Source organism: Mobula birostris, chromosome 27, assembly GCF_030028105.1.
Source record: "Mobula birostris isolate sMobBir1 chromosome 27, sMobBir1.hap1, whole genome shotgun sequence".
Lineage (NCBI taxonomy): Eukaryota > Metazoa > Chordata > Chondrichthyes > Myliobatiformes > Myliobatidae > Mobula > Mobula birostris.
This window is the reverse complement of record NC_092396.1, coordinates 15,311,168-15,328,196: the sequence shown is the minus strand read 5'-3', so window position 1 is coordinate 15,328,196 and position 17,029 is coordinate 15,311,168. Positions and strand designations below refer to the sequence as shown.

General features: G+C 41.1%; 1 protein-coding gene across 7 annotated transcripts in view; it reads left to right on the top strand.

Moving 5' to 3' along the window:
* LOC140188639 (MORN repeat-containing protein 1-like) overlaps positions 1–17,029 on the top strand; it is a 243,000-nt gene that overhangs the window by 43,886 nt on the left and 182,085 nt on the right. For all 7 annotated transcript variants that reach the window (XM_072245102.1, XM_072245100.1, XM_072245099.1 and 4 more), the window contains 4 exons: positions 161–257; positions 1,694–1,804; positions 6,896–7,019; positions 11,922–12,097. In XM_072245102.1, the coding sequence (XP_072101203.1) occupies positions 161–257; positions 1,694–1,804; positions 6,896–7,019; positions 11,922–12,097 (508 nt within the window). The remainder of the gene's footprint in view (positions 1–160; positions 258–1,693; positions 1,805–6,895; positions 7,020–11,921; positions 12,098–17,029) is intronic.

Here is a 17,029-nt window from a genome sequence, read left to right as displayed (position 1 = left end):
TGAAGACTAGGTTCAGGTGGTTATTGCACTATAAAGGACATGGACATGTATAGGTGTATTGTGATTCTGTGGGGGGAAATACAGTTTAGTCATAGGGCAAATGAGGTAAAGCAGCTGATAATGGACAACATAAAATAGTGATTAAATATTTCAATTTCAGGGGCAGTGGAGAAATGGCCTGTTTAATGGGCAAGGTTCCATAATTCACTGCAGCGGCATGGTTTATGATGGAATGTGGATCAATGGACATCCCGCTGGTGCGTAAGTTTTAGATTCCAGTGGCAGTTGCACATGTTATGTGAACAATGATTAAGAATCATTGTGAATGTAATGATAACTACAGAGATTTACATTTGGGTGGCAATGTAAAAGGATTGGCCTGTTTGTATATTTTTCTTTTTTTTTTACTGTTGCCTTTAATCATTATTTAAACCCATTTTCCCCTTTTATTATTTACGTATGAAATTCTTTGCAAATATCCCACGCTGCAATGTTTATATTTCAATAATAGGGAAAGTTCCTCTTTTTTTTAACCTTTCAATATTAGCTTTCCTCACAATGTGTTTGGGCATGGCAAGGTCTCAATTATTACCTGCACGTGATATGGCCAGATTGTCTTGCCAGGCCAGTCCAGGAAGCGTTATGGTAAATTGTAGCATCCACAGCTGCTGTCATATTAAGGCACTAGGCTGACTTCTGTGATATTACCAACAAGCTACCAGATTTATTAAATTCATAAGTTGCCATGTTGAGATGTGCACACAAGCTTGCATGTTTAGCCCGATAATCCACACCTTCATGTGTATACATGTACTTGATATCAACTCTGAATAGGCTACTGAATGTTTGTGAGACATTCTGCAGGATGACTTTCAGTTTTATGAAGGGAGGGAAATCATCCTATTCCTGATTATTTACCATAGAAGTAAGTGCAGGAATATAGACAAAATGTTTGATTGTTTTCAACCAATTTCTGCTGCATTCTGTGATAGAAAATTTAATTAGTGTATATGATCAATAGTTATAAATACAAAATGACAACTGAGCAGGTTCCTTTAGAGCCAATATGTTAGTAAAAGTGAGTGCCTTAATGGGAGAAGATGATAAACATGCCACTAAAACATGCTGCCCAGACTAGTTGCAGATAAGACACCTAGAAAGAGGCTTTGCTTCCCTCAATCTGGTCTGAATTTAAACCGGGGACCCTCAGGGTACTAATTTACTGATTTATCCATATTCCCAAATGATATGAACTAATCTAGTTTCCTGTTAATATCACCCAGGGGAAAGACTTTTATTTATAATGAATCCAATGATAAGGTTAACATTTTTCATCTGATGCTGCAGCCTGCTGTTTCTTCTCCGACCATCTCATTTATATCTCCATTACCAAAAGTGGATGTGGTATCCCAAGTAGGGTTTAATGAGATCACTTCTTTATTTAACCTTAACATTATTGTTCAGTATTTTTTTGCTTTGTTGATTGGTATTCTGTGCGGATGGAATGAATTCATTAGTAGTCCTAGACCCAACTGCTATATCCTAAAGACTTTTGTATCCATATATCTTCCAATACACAAGACTTGTTATAGTTTTGCCTTTATGTGGTTTTCAATGTAAGCATGTGTGTTGCGTATTTGACACTGAGTGCCAAATATCATCTTCTAAGTCAAATATTTTGTCTTGGGAAAAGGTGAAGCCACTAAGCTGGTGATTCTTGGTGAGCCAGTACAAGAACTGGTGCAAGGATCATCTTTTACCATTGAAGTTCAATTGCAGAATAATGAAGGAGAGGTGATGGAAGGTAAGACAGCTATTATAAAATTTTCCTCAAAAATAAATTACAAGACATGCAGACTTTGGAATTAAATTTTGTATTACATCTGTAGGAACTTGGAGGTTCTGGAAAGTTTTGGGTTTGATCCCTGGCCAGTTCTGGTTAGTTAATCCAATTATGTACTAATGCATTTGGGTGTAGTATTGCTGACCATTTGGATGCTTTCAGAAAAAAAGGAGAATCAACATGCTCAGAAACGTCAAGCTGTGATGCCCCTTGACTTTTCTGCCACCAGCCCCCAAATCAGTAGACTACAGTCGCTCACTACCTGAACTAATATGAAGAATAGCTCATTGAGTGAGGTATCGGGAGCTTGCTCAATCCATGGAGCTAAACCATAGGAGATTGAGCATCCTCAGTAAAAAGTTTGAGGAAAAACACTGGGGTAACCAAGGTAGTTTAAAAGGAACTAGATTATTTGGTGGATTAATACAGGAAGTTCTGTGGTTTAAAGGAAATAAAAGCCACTTTCTTGGGTGTGGACATCCTATGTTCAACTTATCTGGATGCTATAAACCTATACAGCTCAGGATAAAGTGCAGGAGAGGAGCAGGAAAATGTGTGGTTTAGAAGGGATGGTATTTTTGAGCACAACTTATAGCGGGCCTCAGAAAAAGTATTATTATTTAGTAAACTGGAACCAAAGATATCATTTTATATTTTGCTTAGGCTGTATTCAATCTTTAATAGTATATGATCAATCTTTAATAGAATGCAGCAACATACTTAAACCATGCAGGAACATTCTTCAGGAAAAGGCTAGTCAAGCTGAGAAGTGTGAATGAAACAGCTGCCATGGCCCATTATTGGGCTCTGCATAGTTGGATGTCATACATAGCACCCTACAGCAGATGACCCAATTTCACATCTTTTAAATGCACAAGAAGTACCTGAATAAGCAAGATTCCAATTTAATTTATTTCACAGACAGCAAATGTTTGCTAATGGCTAGGACCTGTCAGTAACAACATTGGTTTCCCACTAGCAAAACTGATCCAAACCAAACCCAAACTGACAGGCTGGCTGGCTGGCTGGCAACAAAAAGACCAATTTTTGGTAGGAACAAACTGTCAAACTATGTGAAAATTTCCCGCAAATGCTTGCTTTCATGAGCTCTGGAAGGACTTGATCCTGATTGGGCTTCATGTTACTGCACCAGTACCTTATTTATAATTGGTGTTCAATTTGGCACAGTAGTGAAGACCACAGATCAGGCAAATATGAGAAGATAAATTAGACAAGCAATGCACTAATGCACAGACTGGTGCAGAGTAAGAAAACATGGCTCCTTCTCCATCTAGCATGGTGTGTGTTTCTTGATAAATTCTTGGTGGTGCTCCAATATGCCAGTTTTGTTGAATTCATGTTCCCACAACCTTGGACACCTAATGGTCAAATGTAGTCCATGCTCTTTGCCTGGGGAGTCCTCCTCCATAATCCTGATCGCAGTTCAGTTACCACCAACAGCCAACTATAATCAAGCGCTCGAGACACTGCATTGTATATGGTGATATTTATGTACTTTGGTAATAAAATTATTTTGAACTTTGAACTGGACCCTACAGACCTGACACTCAAACTTGATCGTACCTAAAGGAAATAGTACAGAGGTGTGTCCTTGCATGTGTCAAATATGGTGACAGTTCAGCAATAATAAACACGACAAAGTCTGCAGATGCAGGAAATCTGAGCAACACACACAAAATGCTGGAGGAACTCAGAGAGGCCAGGCAGCATCTGCGGAAATGAATAGACAGTCCACGTTTCAGGCTGAGGCCCTTCTTCAGGACTGGAAAGGAAGGGGGAAGAGGACAGAATAAGATGGTGTGGGGAGGGAAGGAGGATGGCTAGAAGTTGAAAGCTGAAGCCAAGTGGGAAGGATAGGCAAAGGAATGGAAAGGAAGGAATCTGATCGGAGAGGAGAGTGGACCATAGGAGAAAGGGAAGGAGGAGGGCCTGTTTTTTTATATAGAATTTCTAACTAAAAATTTCTGTTGCCATTGAAGAGGGAATAAATTGGGGTAACGAATAAATAGCACTTAATAGCCAATCAATGTGAGCAAAGAACACGATAAGGTGCAGTGATTTTATTGGTAAATTGATCCCCAAAATCAACAGATTAGAGCTAAGATATTTGTACTAGAGCTACCAACTTGTAAAGACTAGAAAGAGACATCCAGCAAAAGGGAAAAATAAGAATCCAAAGAAAGTTAAAAGAGAGAAGCAGATAAAGATGGAATGTGAGACAGTAAATTTAAAATTGAGAGAAAAATCAAAAACAATGCATTATAATAGATTAGGCAAAACTCAAAATCTAGGGCGAAAATGTGAAGGTAGGGAGTGAGGCTTAAGAGTTTAAAAAATTGCAGAGAGAGCATATGTGGGATTGTCAGAGTCAGGCTGCTGTAGACTGGTGCTTGTTCAGCTTTATTATAGAGATGAGACAATAAACTGGGCCTGCAGAGACAGTGCTTACTATAGACTGGCAGTTATCCAGCTTGTTAGAGAAAGAGCTTGCAAATGGAACCTGCAGAGACAGATCTCCCTATGGGCTGATTGTAGTCTGCTTTGTTTATAGATGGAGAAGAAGAAAATAGGGCCTTCTCGAAGTAGGTTCATTGCAGCCTTTTGCTCATCCAGTTGTAATAAAGGGAAATAATGCTCGCATTTAGTTTAGTTTTACTGTTGATTTAAACAAGAAAATAATACTTTGTAATAAAGGTGTGCTAGGGAGTGTCATCTCCAAAGATATTTTCCACATGCAAAACTGACTTGAGCAATGTGGGGTGAAGTGATGAAAGGCTGTCCTTGAGGCATGAAGCTGTATGATTGACTACAACCAGCAGAACTAAATATTTATTTAAAATAAGAGGAACTAATTTTTATTATTTGGCATTGATTCTGTAGTGAAGTTGCTCTCACTTCTTTAAATGTAATTTACTTTCAATTCTCCCCTCCTATCACCAGAGTCCTCCATGTATTCAGAGAATCCCGCCTGCAATTAATAATTATGCAAATTAGTATACATTGGAGAATTGAGTGTTATTAGCCTTTGACCTAGCAGGTGGGATTTGCATCATCTCTAATTCATTTAGAACGACTTAGCCTGAAGATAAAAATGGGCCCCAGCAGCCAGGACAGGAGAAGCATAAATAGGCCTCAATGACCCAGGAAGGAAATAGCAGAATGAAAATTGTAAGCTTTGGGATATTGAGCAATAATCTGCTGGTGCTGTCTGTCCTGATTTTGGAAATGATGCCATGTGGCTATTTAGTGAGACCAGGTCTTGGCTTATCCTGTTCACATTTTCTGTGGTAATTTGTCATGTCAATCTGACATATAAAGGTAAGTTGGCAGGTGTTGGCACAATGAGTTGTCAAGGGTTGACACTTTTAGAAGTGGGAGAAGAGTAAATGAAGTGCAAAGAATCAAATTTAACAAATTCTTCATGATTTATTTGATGCCTCAGTAATGTGGCTTACTTCCAGGTGCTGGGCAACATTCCAGCTTCAATGATGTGCGTTAGCAGCTTTGAATCAGGTTGGGTAGTTTGGGTGAAACGTTTCTGTAGCATTCAGTTGGGTAACCAGAAAGTTACTCAAAAGTGCAGTAAAATCTCCCTCCAGTGATCTCCTTTTGCCAAAATATTTGGAAGTGGCTCAAGCTATATTCCCCTCACAGCTATCTTTGGGAAGAAGAGAGGCAGCCAGGTTTTCTTGTATTTCCTTTTGGCAGGCACAAGTCTCTGATGTTATAACATTCACCGTGGAAGTTATAAAATGCCTAGTTAATCAGCTCACGATCAGGTGACCAACCCATCTGTTGCCCATATAATAGCAGCAATAACTTGAGACTATTGTTGTGACAACAGATACCTGGAAACACTTTACTGATGGCTTCAAACTGAAAAATCCCCAAGAATCTTGCAAGTTCGCAGATGTTATATTCCAGCTGTGCATAATAATTTATTGCTTTCTTGTTGCTATGCCAACGAAAATATCTATAAGAAAAATACTTGATTTCTTTGTTTTCTGGCTAATGTACTGTATGTCTCTCAGACACGTTTTCATGCTGCTGAAGCTTTTTAACCTCACCCATCCCCTGCTAAAGCTTGCTCAAAATCCATTCTCAAAAGCTTGCTGGATACATTGTGGCCACTGAGCCCACCAGATATGGAAAGAGTCACAGTGCAGTCGTGTCCCTGCACTAAGTTGGTTGTTCTTAGGTGGAGGCGGTGGTAGGGTTGTTACAGTGGCCTTTGTGGCTCAGGTCTGGGGAGGTAAATATCAGAGATTCTACTTGTGGCCAATATTGGGAAGTTAATACATGTTTGCTTACTTGACTATGAAACAAAGCTGAGCTGCAAACCTTCTAACCTGATCTACATTCCCACCTACCTCCAGCAACTAACGGCCTGTTAAAACACTTGACAGACTTATGAAATTAGAGGTGAAGAGAGGTAAGAAATATCTGAGATTTCACAATTACAATGTATAGGCATAAGTAATTTCTTATAATGATCAGATGCTAAGTATTGCAGTGATTGTTGGAACAGGTGAGAGAGTCATTATTAGGGTCGGGTGATGGAGTTGTATACAGAGAAGAGATGGGTAAATTTTTTTGTTGTAATATATTTTAAAAATGTGGCTCATTGTATCTGAACTGATTTTGAATACTGAAATTGCTTCTTGGAAGGAGATATTAAATGGCCTTGTAAAGCTCTCTGAGATTGTAATGTGATTCAGATGTTTGGATGACCTCATAAACGAGGAGCGTCCAAACTTTTTGTCTTTAGTGCATGGAGCCTTGGGGCCCATGTATCAGGTTTAAATCAATGTCCCTATTAATTCCCAGATTCCTAGATATTACTTATACTTCAGAACCTGCTTTTCTCGTCAGGGTTTTATCCAGAAGTGAGACAACAAGCCTCCATTTTCACAAAATTCAATCTGATCAAGAAGTCAAATTAAAGCAGATTTGGCATTTGCCCGTACAATGAAGAGGACTGGAAAGGAATATAGTATCTTTAAAGTTGATGAGATTTTTGTCTCCTTTTAGCTGAAAATGGACGACTTTTGCAGATTTGGGCAGGAGTGAAGCACATTCAACTCTCCCCAACTCTGAGCACCACTTCACTGCAGCTCCCAGAGGATCTGGAAGAACCACTCGTTGAAACACCATAGTAAGTGTTCTCTGGGTAACGATATTATTCAAAAATGCCTCACTCTAACTCAGTTACAGTGGATTTTCGATTACTTTCCTCTTGTCATGAAAGTACCAATCCTCAATGAGTTACGGCAAAGTTGCAGTTTGTTCCATCCCTTAGCCCAGAGTCTTCGTGGGTCTGAGGTCTATAGACTTCTGCCCTGGTCTATATTAGTTAACGAAGTCTATTTACCCAATAAGCCATCTGGAGAGCCTTTAACTTGAAGTACTGCCACTTCTAATTCAATATTTAATAGCATTTTTCCCTGAACAAAAAAATTGCATGAAATGTCTCCTGTACAAGACAGGTGAGGTTACTGTGTGCATGTGTGTATTTTTAAAAATGAAATCGATTCTGATCTTTGGATGATGAACCAGTATTGATTGACTGCTAATCCCAGCAGTGATGAGGCCCTCATGAATTTGAGTCCCTCATTTAAATTTGATAGTCAGGTTTATTATCAGGCCTGCACAGGCAGGCACCTTCCAGTCTCCACCCGGCTAACAGGAGCCACATGCCATTTGTTTCCAACTGATCACCTGCAGCCCATTTAAATCCATCTTTCATCCACAACCCTTGTTCACTCATTCAAACCAGCCACCTTCAACCAGTCGCTCCTAGGCTTCAGTTACCTTCAAGAGAAAATCCGCAGATGCTGGTGAATCTCAGATACCTCCTGTTAGTTGCCCCTTGAACAGGACCCTACATAGGAGCACCAGACCATGGTCATCCGCATCATCATTGACCTTATTAACTCTCGGGATCTCCCATCCACCGTCACCAACCTCATAGTTTCCTTACAACGCACCTCCCTCCTTACCTCCTTCCCAAGATCCATAAACCTGCCTCTCCAGGTAGACCCATTGTTTCTGCTTGTTCCTGCTCTTGATAGTTCCAGTGACCTCAAGTTCCCTGGCCCTGGTCATCTCATTTTACTGTGGATGTCCAGTCTCTGTACACCTCTATCCCCCATCAGTAAGGGCTCAAAGCCCTCTGTTTCTTTCTGGACACCAGACTCAACCAGTTCCCCTCCACCACCACTCTCCTTCGTCTGGCGGAACTGGTCCTCACTCTCAATAATTTCTCCTTTGACTCCTCCCACTTCCTTCAAACAAAAGGTTTAGCCATGGGCACTTGCATGGGTCCCAGCCCTGCCTGCCTTTTTGTTGGCTATGTGGAACAGTCTATGTTCCAAGCCTACACCAGTCACCCCCTTGATTTTCCCATCCTACATTGACAACTGCATTGGTGCTGCTCCCTGCACCCATGCCACGACTTCATCAACTTTGCCTCCAACTTCCACCCTGCCCTCAAATTTGCCTGGTCCATTTCCGACACTTCCCTCCTCTTTCTTGATCTCTCTGTCTGTATCTCTGGAGATGGTTTATCCACAGATATCTTTTTTGAACCCACTGATTCTCACACCCACCTGGATTATAACTCTTCTCACCCTGTCACTTGTAAACATGCCATCCCCTTCTCTCAATTCCTGTGTCTCTGCCACATCTGCTCTCAGGATGAGGCTTTTCATTCCAGAACTAATGAAATGTTCCCATTCTTCACAGGAAGGGGCTTCCCTTCCTCTACCATCAACACTTCCCTCACCTGCATCTCTTCCATTTCACGCACATCTGCTGTCACCCCATCAACCTGCCACCGCACTAGGGATAGGGTTCCTCTTGACCTCACGTATCACCGCATCAGCCTCAAGCCACATTCAGGTTGAAAGAACAACACCTGTATTCTGTCTGGGTAGCCTTCAACTTGATGTCATGAACATCGATTTCTTGAACTTCCAGTAATTGCCAGAATGTCAGTTTCGTTTCCAGAACTATTTCAGTCTACAGTGTCCTCATCATGAATGCCTTTAGAACCTATACAAGTAGGGAGAGCTCCCTTAACCCCCAAGAGCTTGAGTATTGATGGAGAAATAACTTGTGTGCTTACTGTGGAGCTGCCAATCACCCATGCACTAAATTCCCAGTGCGTCCAGGAAAACGACGGCACCAGGTAGAGGTGAGGAGCCTTCTATCTGGTAAGCTCCCCCAGTCCTCTCATTCCAGTCCATTACCTGATTCATTCTCTCTGCCCTCCTCCACACCTTGACGGCTCTGTATGCACAGGAGGCACTGGTGGATTTCGGTGCAGCAGGCAACTTTCTGGTCCAGACTCTGCAGCTTGGACTCCCTGCCAAGCCTATCTCTCGCCCTTTCTGCATCATGATCATTGACGGATGTCCTTTGGGGTCTGGGATGGTTAGAGCGTGCACACAGCTTGTGTACATGAGCATCGGGGAGTAATGCGAGTCTATCCCATTCCTCCTTATCAACTCACCCAGCACTGCTCTCATCTGGGGTTATTTCTGCATCTCCACTTACGACCCTCACTTCGCCTGATCATCAGGTTCACTTCTGAGTTGAGGGCCCATCTGCCTATAGCCTTAGCTGACTTCACCCTGTAAGTCTGTGGAGATAGGGGGAGCTCTTGATTTCACTGAACTCTTGACTTGGCCGTCACCTTCAGTAAAAGGGAAACCAACACCCTGCTGCCTCACAGACCACACGACGGCACGAACAACCTGCTCCCTGATACTACCCCTCCCTAAGGTCATCTGTTCTTCCTCTCCTGAGACCTGAACCATAAATGACTACGTCGTCAAAGTGCTACAGCATGGCTTCATTCAACTATCCCAGTCCTCGGCTGGTGCAGGATTCTTCTTAGTCAAAAAGAAAGATGGGGTCTCCATTGCTGTAATGACTACAGTAGACCCAATAAAATCTCCATCAAGAACTGCTATTTGCTCCCTTTGATGGTAGCTCATTTGAAGCGCACTGCAGGACCCACACCTTCACCAAACTGAATCTACGGAGCACATTGAACCTGATCCAGATCTGCCAGGAGAATGTGAGGAAGACAGCGTTCATATCACCCACTAGTCACAACAAATATCTGGTGATGCCTTCAGACTTTCTAACAGTCCAGCTGTTGTCCAAGCCTTCATCAATGAGATCTTCTGAGACATGCTACATAGATATGTGTTTGTCTACCTCGACGACATCCTCATCCTTTCCAAGGACCCCTGAGACCTCCATCTGTCGCATCCATTCATTCCTTCAGCATCTCCTTGAAAACCAACTCTACTGCATGTTAGAGTAATGCTATTGCTGCGCCCCAGCCATTTCCTTCCTGGGTGGGTTACATCCTTTCACCCCAAGGCATGACCATGGACCCAGAGAAAGTGTATGTTGTTGTTGAATGACCCTGACTGTGCTCAAACAGCTACAGCAACTTCTGCTGCCAGTTCATCAGGAACTACAGCCAAGTCGCTGCTGTTCTCACCTCCCTCACCAAATCAACTACATCACAAGTAACCTGGTATGCTGCCACAGACCACACTTTGGAGGAGCTCAAGAAGCACTTCACCACCGCTCCCATTCTCCACCATTTGAACCTTTCTGGGCTTTTTGGGGTAGAGGTGGATGCACCTGATGTGGGCACCAGGCCATCCATCTTCTGCCATCGATGGCAGCCTTCTCACACAGTTTCTACTCTGCATATTGCCATTATGGAGTAGACAGAGAACTACTTGCCATCAAATGGGCCTTGGATTAATGGAGACATCGGCTGATGGGAAGCACCAAGCCCTTCTTGATCGGGACTGACCACCAGAACCTTATATCCATTCAACACACCCTCCAACTCAACTCACATCAGGCTCGCCGTGCCCTCTTCTTTGAGCAATTCAACTTCACCATCTCCAACCAACTGGCTTCAAGAATACTAAGGTGGACGCCTTGTCACGGCAGTTTGTAACACCTAAAACTTTAACAAACTTCTATATATGTCTGGTGGAGAGTATATTGACTGGTAGCATCACAGCCTGGTATGGAAACACCAATGTCTTTGAATGGAAAATCCTACAAAAAGTAGTGGATACGGCCTAAACCAACACGGGTAAAGCTCTCCCTGCCATTAAGCACATGTCACAGGAAAGCAGCATCCATCACCACGGTCAAGATCATGCTCTCTTCTCACTGTGACCTTCAGAAAGAAGGAGGAGCCTCTGGACCCACACCACCAGGTTCTGGAACAGTTATTACCATTTAACCATGAGGCTCTTGAACCACTGGGGGATAACTTCACTGGCTGCAATACTGAATGGTTCCCACACCAAGGACTCTTCATCTGATGTTCTTGATATTTATTGCTTATTTATTTATCATTATTACTATTTCATTTATCTTTTGTATTTGCACGGTTTGTCTTTTGCACAGTATTTGCTTGTCCACCTTATTGGGTGCTGTCTTTCATTGATTCTATTATGATTCTTGGATTTATTGATAATGCCCACAAGAAAATCAAGTTTAGTGTTATATATGGTGACAGATATTTACTTTGATAGAAAATTTACTTTGAATTTTGAACTTCCTTGAACTCTGGAACTAACTAAATGGACCCACTTTTCCTTTCTTTACCCTTGTACCTATCTTGTGTTCCTAAGACCAAACTTCACTAATCTTGCAACAACAATGAGGAGGGCATTCAGTAGGAATTTCACACTGGCTCATTTTAACATGCTTTCTGATCAATGTCCAAAAGCTGGATTAAATATAAGCTTCACTTGCCTTTGCTCTTGATAATACTTGCAAAAGTATCTGGATACTCAGTTACTTTTGCAACCTCAGTGGAAGATTATCTGTTGTATTACTGAATAGGTGATAGAAAGCAGAGAACAGCTTATTTTTATTTTCTACTCAGCCACATCCACACTCAGTCTGAGAATTGCTGCCACATTAGCGTGGTAGAATTCATAAAGTGGGATTCACCTTGGAATTGGTTGTGACTAAAACTTCAAACTTTTGTTCTTTGTTTATGCAGTGGTTACAATGCTGTCACCTATCCCCTGGTGGAATATATGCTGGACTCTAATGCTATTGCTTCAACTGAATCTGAAATTACTCCTGCCAGTTCGTGGAATGTTAAAGATAGCGAAGTGAACAGGTCAAAACAGGACTTCCTTGCAGAACCTGGAGGCCCTCATTGCTCATTGGATGGTAAGAGCTGAAATTACATAGCTCATTGCACAGTAAAAGCTGATCTAACAATTACCAGGTCTTTGTTGGAGGCCCTTGTTGTGGTGTGCAATTATCTACTCTGAGGTCTGTACTGGACTATGTGAGAACTCTTGTCAGGCACCCACTTCTGGGGCTAGGACCATTGCTGAACTCGAACACAATTGTGGTAAGGCAATCTCAACTACTGCTCACATAGAGCTGTAGCAGACCTAACTTGGCTCTGGCAGGGACCCATACTGTCTGAGGCTTGTCCCTTCATTATATTCAGCAAATAACAACTGATCAGGTGTGATTCCAGAGAATGTCTGCTGTAATTCAGCATTACCCTTGAGCTACAGTGTACTGTGTACTGTTTTTGGTTAGAGCTCTGGTGAGTATCCCTCGATAGTAGAGAGATGGATGGATAAACCCACTGTGAAGAGCAACCAAGATATCATGTGCCACCTTAATTCACCATCACCAGGAGTCAAATCTTGCATGTTAATCTTCTGTTTGATTCTGGAGGAGCTTTATTTATTCTACATCTGTCTGTATGTAAATAAATACCACACTCAGTGATCAAAAGCTAGCAATGATTTGTGCTGTCTCTGCTCTCCCATCCTTAATTTTGAATAGCTTTCTTTAACTTTCAGCTGTAAGTTTTGCATTGCTAGGGTTACTGATAGTGTGCTTGGTACTTTTTACTTCAATCTTGATACATATCGATTAAAATATATGTAAACATAGATAAATGATACTCCATCCTATTGGGGTTTTGGAATGTTGCTGTGTGCAAAATACCCCATAATAAGTCATTGTACCTAAACTTTTTAAATCACTTCAAGATGTTCTGTTGTGATACAGTGTTAGAGATTTACATATGTAATTTTTTACTTGTTAAATAGTGTTCAAAGTATTTTCAAATTGGCCTTTTTTAGATCTTTTTGAAGTCTGATTTAAAACTATTTGATTTGGATGCACCAGTTGCTGCGTTAAGTTTTGACTTTAGCATTGATTGCATCTCTGAAGTACAGATGTTTCACTTATTTTTCTATATCCCATTATGCCAGTATCCAACAACAAAGGGGCAATTTTTCCAATAGCAGTTACAAAATGAGCTCTCCATCTGCCTGGCTCATTGTGTTGATGCTGTGAATTTCTGGCTATTGCTGCCACAGGTAAATAAAACAATAACATCCATCACAGTTTTACCAAATAAGTCAAAGATTAAAATGTGCATGCTTGGTTTTCTTTCCTGACTGGGTGCAATTGAAAGATCAGTGATTTGTTTAGTTTTCTTCATTTTGCTTAAATTCTTCCATAATCATGTTATTCCTGTTGGCCATAACCACTTACAGGTTTTCACGTATGCATGCTTAGCCCACTGCACTACTCCCTCTAAGCTCATAACTGTGTGACTAAGCAAGCTCAAATGCCATTTGTAGTTGGTAAGTTCTCAGGGAACAATGAGGGAGACATGGTGTCACAACAACAACTTCACATTCAACCTCAATGAGACCAAGGAATTGATTGTGGACTTCATGAAGGTGAAATTGGGACAACTCACTACAGTTCTCATTGAGATCAGTAGAGGAAATGATGAGTAGCTTTAAGTTCGTGGGTGTCAACATCTCCAAGGATCTCTTCTGGACCCGTCACATTCGATGCAGTCACGAAGGAAGCATGCCAGTGGCTCTATTGTGATAGGAATTTGAGGAGATTTGTTATGTCACCAAAGACTTGGATATTTCCATATATATATGGAGGAGAGCATTCTCACTGATTGTATCACAGTCTGGTATTGACGATCACAGGCTGCAGAGACTTATAGACTCAACCATCTCCATCACAGGCACAACCCTCCCCACCATCTAGGACATCTTGAAGAGGTGGTGCCTTGGAGGCAACATCCATTATTGAGCACCCTCACCATTCTGGACTTACCCTCTTATCATTACGACCCTCAGAGGCCTAAGCACCCACACTCAGTGATATAGGAAACAACTTCTTTCCTTCTGTCATCAGATTTCTGAACAGTACATGAACACACTACTTCTTTATTACTTTTATTTTTGCACTTATCTATTTTGCAATTGTAATTTATCTTTACAGTACTGCAAAACAACAAATTTCACATCATATGAAACAGCGACAATAAACCCGATTCTGATTTCCCTGCAATCCTTCAATTCTGACCTTTTTCACAGTTCTGATTTTCATTGTTCCACTGTGATGCCTTGAGATTTCTTAACCCTAAACCCTAAAATTCCTTCTGTACATCTCTGTCATACTGCTTCTTGCTGCACCTTTATTAAAGTTCAAAGTAAAATTTGTTATTAGAGTACATACATGCCACCACATACAACCCTGAGATTATTTTTATGCAGGCATACTTAGCAAATCTATAGAACAGCCACTGTAAGCAGAAGCTGTAAACAAACTGTACCAATGCAGATAATAAATAGCAGTAAATAATGAGCATGAAATAACAAGATAAAAGTGTCCTTAAATGAGTGTAATTATCCCCTTTTGTTCAAGACCTTGATGATTGAGGGGTAGTAACTGTTCTTGAACCTGGTGGTGTGAGTCTTGAGGCTCTTGTACCTCCTACCCGATGGCAGCAGCAAGAAAAGAGCATGGGCTGGGTGGTGAGGATCTTTGATGATGGGTGCTGCTTTTCTATGGCAATGTTTCATGTAGATGTGCTCATAGTTTGGGAGGGTTTACCTTCCATTACCTTTTGTAGGATTTTCCACTCAAAGGTATTAGTGTTCCCATACCAGGCCATAATGCAGCTTGTCAGCACACTTTCCACCACACAGCTATAGAAGTTTGCCGAAGTTTTTGATGATATGTTGAATCTCTGGCAGACTCCTGAGGAAGTAGAGGTGCTGTTGTGCTTTCTTTGCAATTTTATTTATATAATAGGTCCAGGACAGGTCCTCTGAGATAGTGACACACAGGAATTTGAAGTTACTGACCCTCTCCACCTCCGATGATCAGTGGCTCATGGACCTCTGATTTCCCTCTTGTGAAGTCTACAATCAGTTCCTTGGTCTTATTGACACTGAGTGAGAGGTTGTTGTTATTACACCACTCAGCCAAATTTTCAATCTCCCTCCTGTATGCTAATTCATCACCACCTTTGATATGCCCCACAACAGTGGTGTCATCAGCAAATTTAAAATGTGCTTTATCATGCTACTTAAAACATATCCCTTTGACCAAACATTGGGTCTACAGCTCTAATATCTCATTTTGATACCTGATACCTTGTACTACATTAGAATAGTATTTGTAAACAAATAATTGTTAACCAAAGGACCTGGTCTTGAAATTATTGCATTAATTTCCAAACTCTGCTTTGAAATTTGGTTGCAAAGATAAAGGTTCTCTAGTTAATGCTCTCCTATCATTAGCATCTAATTTAAACATGCCAGACTAAATCTGGGTAGAAGTATTCTGTGTTTACCATCTCTTGTGGGTAATCCTGTGAGGAAGGAGTGAGTACAGAATGTGCATCCAGCACAGTGGATGGACCATGCCATCCACCCCAACTACCTACAGCTATCTGAAACTGGATGATAGGAAAACTGAATGCAAGCCTTTGGCATACTGTGTCTGTCCATTATACCCTGTGCATCTGTGACTTCAGCCACATACTTTCCTCACCACGTGTTTATTTAAAATTGCTATCCACTGGTCTCAGGATTCATATTGAGCTTACTCCCAGATGATTGTTAATTACTTAGAGCAGAAGTCCTTAGAGGAACTTAATCTTGTACCTCAATAAGAAAAAAGTAAAAACATGTATCAAAGTGGTTTATTGATGATTATGGCTATAAATGCTAGATTTAGTGTAATGCTATGTACATGCACACTTGCACCTGAAATGAACACACAAGACGTGGTTTTCTCTGCTGACAGAACAACAGCATTTAGTCCACACATCTACAGAACCATTTAAACTAAATGCACCTTTGAAAAATTTATCCTGCTACTTTCAATTTCGTGACCAGAGTAAGAGCAACTAATAGAGGGGAATACTCCAACTTCCTGACCAAATAGTTTAAATGCAGTTGGAAGAACAAATCAACCCTAACCAGGCTTCAGTGGCTGAATGGTTCTGTTCTGAAGTTCCTATTTTTCATTATTCACTTGTGTATATCTACCTCATGGAGATTTACGAACTATGAAGCTCAGTGGTCTGAACAGGTAGAACGCTGTGGCTGGAATGTGTTTAGAAATTGTGTATGTTTGCATCATCTAGGATTACTTGGGGTCTGTGTGTCTGGCCTTCTGGAGATTTGGTGAGAGGAGAGGTTGAGATCAAATGTATTTGGGTTTGTCTCAAGTTCATTTTGTTTCAACATCATGGCACCATGACTTACCCTGTGCCCACATGAAAGGGCAAAAGAGCCACATATAAAATAGAAAGAATTTGCAAATGCGTAACACCTTTCATATTCTTGGGATGAATGGGTCTTTGAACTGGTTAGTCACTGTTGTATTATACGAACATATCTTGCAGTCTAAAATATTTTGCTGAAGATTTTCATACAATGTTCCCCATAGCAGGATTATTTAATTCCAGAGGGTTTTTATGAGCTGGCTAATTAACAGTTACCATTTGAGCTGCCATAATGGTGCTATAATAGCTTACCTGATTCTGCCCTACCTTTGCTCCCTCCGGGCTCCTTCCACAACAGCCCCAGTCCTCTGTTGTGAGAACCAAGAGGATTTTTAATAGGAAACTGAATGTGAAACGTGGCACTGAACATGTCCCAGCATATGCCAGAGTGTAGGGATGTTTAGCATCACAGCGGTGAGTGAGAAAAATAATTGGTAATTAGCCCTGTTGAAGGCTGGAGTCATTTTTTTTTCACTACACCATCCTTTAAAACAAACAAAGCCAGAGTGTAATTAAATAAA